This window comes from Marmota monax, unplaced genomic scaffold (genome assembly GCF_021218885.2).
Source record: "Marmota monax isolate L192 unplaced genomic scaffold, Marmota_monax_Labrador192_F-V1.1 WCK01_AAM20220418_F8-fsc00075, whole genome shotgun sequence".
In the NCBI taxonomy this organism is placed as follows: Eukaryota; Metazoa; Chordata; class Mammalia; order Rodentia; family Sciuridae; genus Marmota; species Marmota monax.
Genome location: NW_026694772.1, coordinates 318,527 through 330,703, shown reverse-complemented (window position 1 = coordinate 330,703; position 12,177 = coordinate 318,527). Strand labels below are relative to the sequence as shown.

Below are 12,177 nucleotides of genomic sequence, written 5' to 3'. Positions count from 1 at the left end.
ATTTTGGTGATATCTCACTGAAATAGCAATGTGGAAAAGGAAATTGGGGTAAATAGATGGCAGAGACTGTGGAAACCAAGACACCTGGTGCTGAAAGTAAGTTCCTCATTCACAAAGTCATTAAATTGGAGATTGAAAGCAACAGCCCTCTTTACAGAAATATTATTTGCTTACAATTTTATCACTCTATCTAGTTTTTTTCTCTCTGATTTTTTTAGAATGATTTTGTCTTCCTAATTGAATTCCTGACTTTATTTTTTTCATGCTGTAGATTTTTCTAACTGGTCTCATCCATTCTATGGCTCACTCATTTTCATCCCCAATAATAACTTCATTTCTAGGCTGCAGATCCCCATAACCACAGTTCTCACATTCTCCATCAAAAAGCTTAGCATCACCATCCTTAATCCTTCCCATCATTCCAGTTTCCCTTCCAATTTTTTTTGTAAATGGCACTATTATGCACCAAATTCTACATGTCATGGAGGATGCTGCATACAATTGAACACCAATTGCTATTGATTCTCTCTCATAGAAAAATCCTTATTAGACATACTTCTTTCACCTCCAGTGCCACCATTCTTGTCAAAACCACCTTCTTCTGCACTTGGGGGAGCTATGAAAATAGCTTCAGATTGGAAGCCCTTCATCTACCCTTAGCACTTCCTAATCCTTTCTTAATAAAACTGATATTCTTTAAAAACGTGAATATGTTCACATCAGGGTTCTGCCTAAAACTCATGAAATGCTGTTCAGTGCTTGTGTAAAAACAAAAATAATTCCCATGACCTTTAAGGATTCCTGTTCAGACAATTGGACCCCAGCCTGCCCTTTAAGCTACAGGCTTGTTTCACACTCTCCCTCACTTGCCATTCACTAGTAAAACTGACTCTATTATATTTTTCCTCATACCAGTTTTCACTCTCACAAATGTCGCCCTCTCTGAGTGGAACATTTTCTGAGTGGAAAATAATTCCCTAATTCTATTTTTCTTCTTATTTTGACATCCTTTTCTTAGGAAGACCTCCTCAATTTCTAAGACTAGTCTAGAGCTCAATATTATACATTCTTATAACAATGTGCTCTTTACTCTGTAGGTCTTATCCCAAATAGGCAATTTAAATATTTAAATAGTACAAACATATTAATATGCACATCCTCCTCTAAAGTAAATCTTTATGAATTTGCTTGTTTAGAAGATTATCTCCAGAGTACAGCATAGCCTTAGCATAAAATTGGCAATCGAGATATATATATATATATATATATATATATATATATATATATATATATATATATATATATATATATATATATAATTTTGATATATATATTAATTGCATGGATTAATATATATTAATGAATGGATGGATAACAAATCATCAGCTATTGGTTCTTCTTTAAATAATGATCATCCAAAACCACACAATGCAAACTTTATGGAGCCACTGCTTTTGATATTTTATTTCTGAATTTATTGTGAGAGCAAATCTATTTCCAGACATTTAAAGTAAAACATTGCAAAGGCCTTAAGCTTGAGCAAAGTGAACCCTTTTGATAACACTTGGTGCACTCTGACACAGCCCATTAGAGACAGGGTGTGTACACCTAATCCAAAGGAATCCTCCAGCTCTTCAGCAGCTGTTCACATGGCTCCTGCCCTGCCCTTCAGCCTCTACTAAATCAGGATTCCTCAGCTGTCTGAGCTTCCCGTAAGCTCTTTAAGTTAACCACCTACGAGCCAACATTGCTTATGCTCTTTTAAGTGTGATTTCCCCTTTTCTTTCTCAGTTATGTGATAGCAACTGTGATTTGTCACATTCACTGATAATCTTTTTCACTCTCCCAACCATTTTGATAATATTTTGTCCAATCAGTCATCAATTTAATCCTAACACTGCCTTCTTAAGCACCAACATAAAAGCAAATTACTCAACTTTCTTTTGATGAAAATACTTGTGCAGTTCTGATTCTGTGATTTTTTTTCTATTTTATTCCTTTAATACATCCCCACACAGTTTCCAAGGCTAAAATCTGTACTTGTAACAGTGTGTTGACTCCCTTGCCCTTTAAGTCAGCACTTAGGCTAAGGTAAGGTTGTTACTGTAATCTGATAAAGGAGGAGGCAAGTTGTGTGCAAATAAAGATGAGTGCCAAGAATGGGCAAAAAGCTACTGATGTTTATGCCCTTTTATAGTCCTGATTCGGTGACAGTCAAGCCAAAAAACAGAATGGGAAAGGGGCGGAGAGCAATTTCAAACAAAAGCTTAGGAGAGGGTAAAAACTTTTAAAAAGGTGACCCCTTTATTTGCCCATAATATGGAACCATATACAACACTATAATGCTAATTGTGCTCAATTAATAATGGTCTTTTAAAAGCAAATTTGGAAAGAAAATATGTCTAAAAGTTGAAGCTAAATTGACAAAAGACTGTGTAACTTTAGCATATGTGAATTCCTCATTGTTGTACTCATGTGATTTCAGTATTTACTTAATATAAACTAAAAGAATGAAAATTCAAATCTCTGCTTTTTTGGAGCTTAGAAAATTATTTTAACCCTCTTTGAAACCATTTAGCTATCTACATCCTTCTTTTATCACATGGATAAATATTGGCTTGAATAATGAATGCAATTTAATGTTCCTCCTATTCATCAGAGCCACCACATTCTTCCACTTTAAACAGACAAAATACATAAACTAAAATGAAGTGAATAATTAAGATAGAGGCAAAGCTCTTCTTCAGATTTTTTAAAAACTTGAACAGAAGCATGATGACAGTAAATATGTTAAACTAGCCATAATATATTCCAACTCTCAAATTTCACATAAACATCAGTTTTTCAACACTTTAAATTTATGAAAAATTAATTCCTTAAAATTATATGGATTCAAAATATTGAGTTAAGAATTCAGGAGGAGTTATTTATGAACGACAGAAACAAGAGCAGCAACGTTTTATCAGTGTACCAAAGAAATGACAGTTTCATTCCTGCTACAGGATAACTGTTGATTCTCCCTCACTTTCCATTAGTGAAGAATAGTGTGCATAATTACAGAGTGAAAGTGAGGCATTGAGGCAGAAGGCAAAAGATAATAAAGGAGGAAGAGGAAGAAATTGATTTCTAAATCCAATCCTGACTGCTAGGAATGCCTGTTTTCTCAGGGCTTAATACTATGCAAAGCCAAATTTCAAGATTGTAGGACCCCAGAATATGGTTGGTTGTGTTCACCTTCCCAGATATTTTGAATGAATGATATCAGATTAAAATACTTAAATTGGTAGACTTCTGGAAATTCTGATATCCCCTCTTGAATATAAAAGTAACTGATATTTGTGAATCACTTATATGCAAATCATAGTTTCCAGATTAACAGGAAAATACTTTAAAATAAAGACTCTAAATGCTTAAAATGGCAGCCTTTATGGAAGAAGAGAGCTATGAGTACTGCCCTTTGATTTTTTTCAAGGGTGATTGTATGGCCATGACATGAAGATTCTTTTAAGCATGAGCCACAGGGATCATTTCCTTTCCTTATCCTCAGCTGTCTTCTGTGAATTTGTGGTAGAGAAATTTCAGGTTCCCTTAAAATACTGGAGCCAATATGTTTATTGTAATTTTTAGTTTATTTTGCCATATTCAGGGAATTAATAATGAATGTAGAAAGAGAAAGACTATATATATACTCTGTGTGTTAAAGTGTTTCACAATCTCTGATTTATGAGATCACATTTAATATTATAATATGCTGCAGCATAAGAGGAAAGGGAACTTTCATTCCCAAACTCCAGAAAAAAGTAAGCCAGATTATTTTATCTGTTAATCTTGAAACAATATTTGCACAGAAGTGATTCACAAATATCAATTACTCTTCTATTTAAAAGGGGGTATCAGAATTTCTGGAAAACATGTTAACTTCTAATATTAAGTAGAGGGAGATTGAAATTTTACACAGTCTTTAGAAAGGATTCTATGTGTGATACAAGTAGTCAAAACCCTCAAAAATTGAGAAAATACTAAACATATAATATACTATCACCATTTTAACTTACTATGACATTGCCATTTTAACTTTCATATTTGCACTAAAATAGAGTTTGAAACTCTAAAGATGTTTCAATATTTTATATTGTGAAACTCCAAGGAAGTTTCACTAACAGATGCTGTAAGCAGAGAAAAAGTGAAGACCACAAAATGTTTGTTTGCTTATATGGATTTGAAGATCGGCATGCTGCACAGAACGTGCTACCTAAAAAGAAATATTTTCATGAAAATCTGCTATGGAATTTGGTTGCATTTAATAAAAAAGTCTTACTTCCCATACTCCATTCTATGACTTTCCCAACAAAATTTTTCAATATGAGCCTACTGCCTTGATAAAAGAACACAAACCTCCTAGGACTATAGCAGGACTTTGTGAGATAGAAAACTATTGCCTCTCTCTGAATCCAATCAAAACTTGAGTGTACTGTATAAAAATAAACCAAGGTCATCATTATTCCTTGTCATTGTGATTTGGCTCGCCTTCAAATTACATACCCTGTATATCTGAAATAACTGTACCGCCTCCATTAACTGAGTTTGACATCACTTTAATCAATGTATCTTTTCAGAATGAAAGGCAGAAATGTCAAATTCCTACCATTATAAATTCTCTTAACTCTCTAATCTGCATTAAATAAAAGGCTGTCTTTGAGAAATAATATATGCTTTAAATTAATATAACTAGCATCAATTTTATTTTAAAATGTAACTAGGACAAGATTCAACCCTAACAAATTTCTCCAAACAGAGGTGATAGCCCATGAAACTCTTAAAGCTTCACTTGTAGGGACCCCTCCCAAGACGTATCTAATTTTTTTATTCATATTTTAATTTTATTTTTCTTAAAAGAGCTCCCCCAATTGTATAGTCATAAATCCTGAGTTTTCATGGTTTGTTCTATTTTACTACTCAGAGAATATTTATGTCTTATTGATCAATTCCTTACAAAATAATGTTTAAAATAGAAAATTTAAAAAAAAAAAGATGAAAAGAAAATCATCTCTAAGTAGAGATTAGTTTCTAATTAATTTCAGTTAATATATCTTAGAAAACTACTCTGTGGTTTAAATGTGTATGTATGTATGTGTGTCACACACACATATTCCCATACAAAAATACTATGTTTCTTGTATTTGCAATGAAATAAAGAATAATTTGATGAAAATATGATAAAACATGCTTAATGAGTTAGGGAAATATTAGAATTTAAGTTGAAAAGAGAAGAAGAGTTTGGGAAATCACTTTGTTTTGCTCTTTAGACACAGTCATAATAAGATAAAGCAGAAATTTTAAAATCACCTGACTCTTCCAACACAAGGAAGATTTAAGTCTCTTTTATTAAACCACAGAAGTGGCTAAGTACTTGACAATTTGTTTTATGCAGTAAATGATTTTGTCTGTAAAGATTTTGAACAAGTAACACAGGACTGAAGAGGAAGGTGTACTTGTATTTCTACCCAAACCATGAATTTTCTGTTTCAGTACTGTATAGCTGGAATAGAGTCAAGTACTATCTTTTTCATAAATAACTTAAATTTGCATAAAGTGTTTTAAAAGATTAATATCATATGATATATTCTAAAGTATTTTCTATAATATGCCATATTACACAAAAATCTTATTAAATTAAAAAGTATATCATCGACTTGGAACTGCAATCTCTCTTTCATAGTTAACATGCCTTTAAAAGATTCTACAAATGATATTCTAATAGATGTTTTTGTTAGGTCTAAAGATGGTTTGCATCTTTAAAAAAAAGCTCAATGAAATATCTATTTGCAGTTAATCACTTGATTAATCCTTTGCAATTCATAATTTGAGAAATTCTAAAAGTAAATGATATGCATGTTAATATAGTGACCTCTTTTAAATGGTAACAATTTTAGTTAAATAACAGCCAAATGTACTGTTTTAAATTTTTCAAACTAAGACAATTTTAAAAACTGTATTCAAATGTCAAAAAAACCAACTAATAATATCTTGTTCAACAGTAAAACTCAATGTATAATATAACCTTGAGAATATCTTCCTTTTGTCTTAAACCTATTGTCAAGTTACATAAGCATTACTTGATGGTTTTAAAATGCACTATAGTAAAAGTCCTACAGGGCATGTCCCAAAAAGGTTATCTTTCTTCAAATTTTAAGAATTTAAAATCTTACTTGAATATCTATGACAGAGGAGTATACGGTTGCTTTGCTTCATAACAGAATTTCATCTTTGAAATTCTTTCAGAATTCCTCTAAGTAATAATAAATGATCTTAATTTTGTAGAATTAATCATCACCAGTAATTAATTTTGATAGCATTTATAAATTAATGATATGATAGAAACAAATACCAAATAAAAATGTGCATGTGTATGTTGTGTGTGTGTGTGTATGTGTGTGTGGTATACCGTGAAGAATATCTCTATCTATCTATCTATCTATCTGGCTTTATAATGGTAGTCATAGAACAGTTTTTCAATTAGAAAGCAATACTGATGCTCAGTAAAGACATTTAAGATGAAAATGATGTAAATGTTATACTATGAAATCTGTTATCCAATGTAAATAAATGGACAATGTTAATTTATTTACAGAAACTTTTTATGAGTTTGTTTTCAGTGTTTTTCTAGAATTTGCGAAGCATTACTTATTTGGAGAGATTTATTTATTTCATTCTTAATTATAGGCATTGTCCTCATGTCTATTTCAGAGTAACTATAATCCACAAGTCAAAAATAGGGGAAAAATATAATCTCCTTCATCCTTCTCTTTGGGACACACTGTCCTCATCATGTATTATTTTTATGTACTTCTATTATGGTTGCATTACAGTTGACTTAAATTCTTCATTAGTCATTATAGCTTTCTTAAAAATAAGCAAATTAGTCACATTTTTATATAAAAGCCTAACTATAAAGCTTCAGTGAAATGCTAGGTCATGAAAAACATGAAATGCCATGATGACTTTACTGCAAAATATGATCAGAAGTCTCTTAAGTTTTTGTTACTTCCTAAATTAAAGACTTTCAGGTTATTTGGCAGCACAGATTTACGTTACTTAAAGAATTCTCATGACGTATGACAGAAAAGAGCACTCAAAACTTTGCAAATAATATGAGAAAGTAACTTGGAAATTAAATCTTTATCAATATTTTTTGCACATGTCATTTATCCATCACAATTTTTTTTAGTCCCCCCCCCCCATGATATGCCTGATATATCATTTTCTAACCTTTAGGTTTCCATGTCATTCCCATTCAGCAGTTAGTTCACTGAGAATATCAGGTCATTACCATTCATGTAACCATTACTAAATATAGAAGCATCAATCAAAATAATAATTCAGATTCACAAACTACTTTAGAGCAATCAAAATAGTCTGTTACATACACTCAAAGCTAGTTATGCATATTCTATTCCTTCAGTGGTTTCTTAAATAAGAAAGATGTGTTTATTTTATTGCAAAGATAATAACTCAACTCTACCTAATTTCTATTGAAGTTTTCCCAGTGAGAAACATCTACACCTGAATATATACATAAACATATATTATAAGGTATACTGAAGATAACATTTATGCTTATTCACAAACTAGTGTAATAATTTAAAACCATTCTGCCTAATCAGTGAGCTTGTCACAAACTAAACTTATGCTACAATTAAAGATATTTTAAAATTATTTTGTACTTACAACAGTCCTCTACTTCTTCCCACCAAAGCATTTGGAAAAAGAAGTATTTGTCGAAGCAGCGATAGAAATCTTGGTAAAAATTTCTCCCAACTTTATTGCTCTAGTAGGCTTAGGAATGAGAAACCAATAAACTTCAGCAGCTTTGAAAAAAATAACACTTCAGTTTTCCTATTCGTTTTTCTCTGAAAGCAATTGCCTCCAAGATCTGAGTCCTGTAGGGGGAAAGTGAGTGATCCTAACACTGAGTGAGTCAACATAGTAACTGATGCCAGGATTTTGTAGAGGCCTCTGGATATTTCAAATTCCAGGACCTGCGCACAAGCAAGTGACCCGCCTTTTCTCTCAAGTTGGTTTCCCATAATAGGACTGCCCATGGACACTACATATAAGGTTGTGCTTCCAGCATGGCAAGTCCTGCAAATTGAAATAATGCTCAACTGTGTTCTGATTAACATCCAAGCCAAAATAGCACAGTGGACATAATTCTTGCTCCAAAAGTCCTCTAAATTCAAAACCCTTCAGTACAGAGGAGGAACAATAATTTTATGTAACTTTTATGTAAATTTCTAGAATAACAGAGCAGAAATCTTGATCCAGAATTAACTTTTAAATGCCTTGCCTTTCTTCCCCTCCTTTTAACAACAGAAAAAAATTCACTCTACTGAACAAAAAGAAATGTCCCGAATAATCTATGCACTTGTTATGAATCTCCTGTCTACCACAGTTAATTTTTACCCTTGGGATCCAATCAAAAGTCATGTATTGATGATGCCAACAGTCGGAATAAGAGAAGCAGCAGCAGAATGTAACAGCTGAGTTTTGAAGGCAGTATGTGAGTGGGTCTCATGGGACAAGTTTTCTTCTCAAATAAAGAGCACTCTTATAATGGAATGAAGAAATCCTCCTAAAATGCTAAATTTTACTTGTGGATTATGATAAAACTTCTTCATTAGCAAATTATTCTTTATTTAATTTCTTTGGTGCCAATTATTAAATTCATTCTTTTAAACAGTGAGTTAATGACAATTAAATGGTTCTCAAAAAAGTTTTTCTTTCTGTGTTTAAATGAACACAGTTGCAATATGTCATTCATCAGGTTTATAAATCATTCTTTGCCAATAAAAAGGCTTCTTTGTCTTCTAATTATATTTTATGCAACAAGTGAGCTCAATATTTATAGAGAACATCAGAAACACTTTTTAGAAAGATATTTATTTTGTAATTATAATGATCCCCACTAAATTATTTGAGTGCTATTTTTAGTATCATTTCTTACAGTGGCAGATACATTTTCTATGTCAATCATTCAATTGCTTAGCATAGAAAGAGAAAAAATATATGGGGAGAAATGACACTGAATCTTACTAAGACTTTTACCTTAATAGTTAATTATACATTTTATATTTTTCAATGTCATCATCATAAAATTGCCACTGACCACCAAATCACATGTAAACTAACAGATGAAGCCTAACTTTAATTTTAGATAATAGTATTTAAATTACTATTATAAAAAATGGACTGAAGCATGCATTCCCATATTTAATCTCATTTTCTCTCCTTAGTTTGGTTATTTATATATGCATATAAGCAAAATTTCAAAACAAAATGAGAAAAAAAGTTTTAGGACTGAAAATGATCCAATTTTGCATGTTAACATCATTGTCTTCCTGCACTGTAAGTTCCTTTACATCTTGTCCTATTTTATTTATATATATATATATATATATATATATATATATACACACACACACACAATATATATATATATATATATATATATATATATATATATAGTTTATATATATATATATATAGTTTACTATTCTGCCAACCAGCAGCAATAGCATCATAAATGAACTTAGAAATGACACGTACATGTGAATTCTGGAAAATCAGAAACTCTGGGGGCAGGAGCTAGCAGTCTGTGTTTCACAGGTGATTCTAATGTATGGTCAACTATGAGAAAACCTGAAGTACATGATTCTAAAAACAATTGTGGTTCCATTTATACAAAAACATGTTCTAGGTAATACCTGAAGTACAAAACAATGATTGAATTTTGACTATCCTCAGGTAAATTTTAATTATCTTTCAGGTTTAGTCATAATCATACCTTATTTATTACCTGTAATAATTTCTACATTTTGTATAATACATACACTTCCCTTAAGATTTTATAACATAGGTGAGTAAACATACTTAAAATAACTGGAAAAAGTGAAAGTCATGTAAAATAACATATAGTATTAACACAGTGAATTTTCCAATTCAGATCATGTCACTATTTTCCTGTGACACTTATTCACTTATTGCTTTCATTTTAATAGTCTTAACAATAACTATATCTGGAAGGTCTTAGGGGCCCAATTATAAAAGTCACTAACCAAGGAATATGCTCAGGTTCCCCGTGTTAATAATTGGCACAGCAGAATTTTTTAAAAAAAAATTATTTAGCTTTTTGTTTCAAAATAAATATAAATTCCCAAGAAGTTGCAAAGATAGTATAGAGATACTCCATATACTCTTCAGTCAGATTCTCCTAAAGGAGCAAACTGTAACTATACACAACTATGATACAATATCAGTCCAGGAAACTGACATTGATATAATGCATGTGTATAGTTTATGTCATTTTATCACAACTACACAGAACTGATTCATCTTTATAAAGACTTTCCTCATGTTATCCCTTTAGTCATACCATCCACCCTCCTCAGTCATCCCCAATCTTGTCACCAACTCATTTGTTCTCCATCATGTCATTTCAAGAATGTTAAATAATTGAATCAGTTGTGACTTTCTGAGATTGGCTGTTTTTCCCACTCAGCATTGTATTCTCAAGTTTCATTAAAGTTGTTACCAATGGCTTGTTTACACTTTCCATTAAATATATATATATATATATATATATATATATATATATATATATATATATATATATAACATGGTATAGATGTTCTATGGTTTGTTTAACCATTCATCTTCTATAGGAGATTGCAGCTATTTCCAAGTTTTTGCTAGTGAAAATATAGCTGCAAAAAAATGTCACATATAATTTTCCTTTGATTTCTCTGGACTAATGTTGAAGAATGAAATTATTGGGACTCATTATGGCAAATATATGTTTAATTTTTTAAAGACATTGACAAAACATTTTCCACAGGTACTGTGACATTTTACATATCTACCAGCAATGTGCAAGTGATCCAGTTTTTCCAAATTCTCACCTATATTTGGTGTTCTTAGTTTTATATTATATTCTTTGTTCTTACGTATCTAGAGATACATAAGATGGTTTTAATTTGAAATTCCCTAATGGTTAATGTCATTTAACATCTTTCTATGTGTTTGCCATGTGAATGCACTTTTCCAAAGCTTTATTTTTTTATTTTTTTGTAGTTGTAGATGGACAGCATGTCTTTATTTTATTTGTTTAATTTTACGTGGTGCTAAGGATCTAACCAAGTGCCTCACATGTGCTAGGCAAGCATTCTGACACTAAGCCCCAGCCCCAGCCCATAAATTTTATTTTATTGTGATAAGAACACTTAACATGAGTTTTACATTCTTATTTTTTAAACTGTAGAATCCAGTATTATTGACTATAGGTATAGTGTTGTACAGTTACCAGATCTCTAGAACTTATTCATTTTGCAAAACTGAAATTTTATGTCCATTGATTAGAAACTCCCCATTTCCTCCTTCCTTAGAAATATAGCCTCCAGTGAAGTGTCTGTTAATATCTTTCATTCATTCTCTAATTATATATCTTTCTTTTTTTTACTGCTGAGTTTTGAGAGCTTTTTATACATTCTGGATATGAATCTTTGTTTGATATATAGTTCACAAATATTTTATCCACATCTAGAGCTTGTTCTTTTATGCTCTTAATATGATATTTGAAGCAAAATTTTACCTTTTAATAAAGTTTAGTTTGTTGATTGTCTTCCCTTGATAGTATTTTTGGATTAGGTCTAAGAACTCTTAACTAAAGATTTAAGCCACGAAGGCTCTGATTTTTTCTTCCAAAATTTTTATCATTTTATCTTTACATTTAATCCGTGATTCATTTTGAATTGATTTTTGTATAAGGCATGGGTTTAGTTTGAAGATATATACTTTTTCTTATAGGTGTTTATTTGCTCCAGCAACACTTGCTGAAAAGACTATTGTTCTTCTCATTGACTGAGAATTGCACCTTTGTCAAAATCAGTTGGGCAAATCTGTGTGGGTCTGTTTCTGGAACAGCAGTTCTGCCGTATAGATTATGTGCTCATCCCTCTGCCAATGCCATACCACCTTAATTACTATTGATATTGTGTCAGTTTAATTAAGCATTGGGTAGAAATATCATTCTGACATTATTATTCTTTCACAAAATTATTTGAGAAATTCTAGGTACTATGTTTCAAGATATTAATTTCAGAAGATTTAAAAATAAGCCTA

The 12,177-nt window shown here is 31.2% G+C and overlaps 1 protein-coding gene across 11 annotated transcripts in view; it reads right to left on the bottom strand.

Annotated features, from left to right (window-relative positions):
- Dmd (dystrophin) overlaps positions 1–12,177 on the bottom strand; it is a 2,205,817-nt gene that overhangs the window by 2,087,334 nt on the left and 106,306 nt on the right. For 9 of the 11 annotated variants that reach the window (XM_046425263.2, XM_046425265.2, XM_058572893.1 and 6 more), the window contains exon 1: positions 7,729–8,003. The exons of 1 other annotated variant lie outside the window; for it this stretch is intronic. In XM_046425263.2, the coding sequence (XP_046281219.1) occupies positions 7,729–7,759 (31 nt within the window). In that variant the 5' untranslated portion in view covers positions 7,760–8,003. Of the gene's footprint in view, positions 1–7,728; positions 8,004–12,177 lie in introns of those variants that run through there. One more of the 11 variants, XM_046425266.2, reaches the window with a different exon arrangement.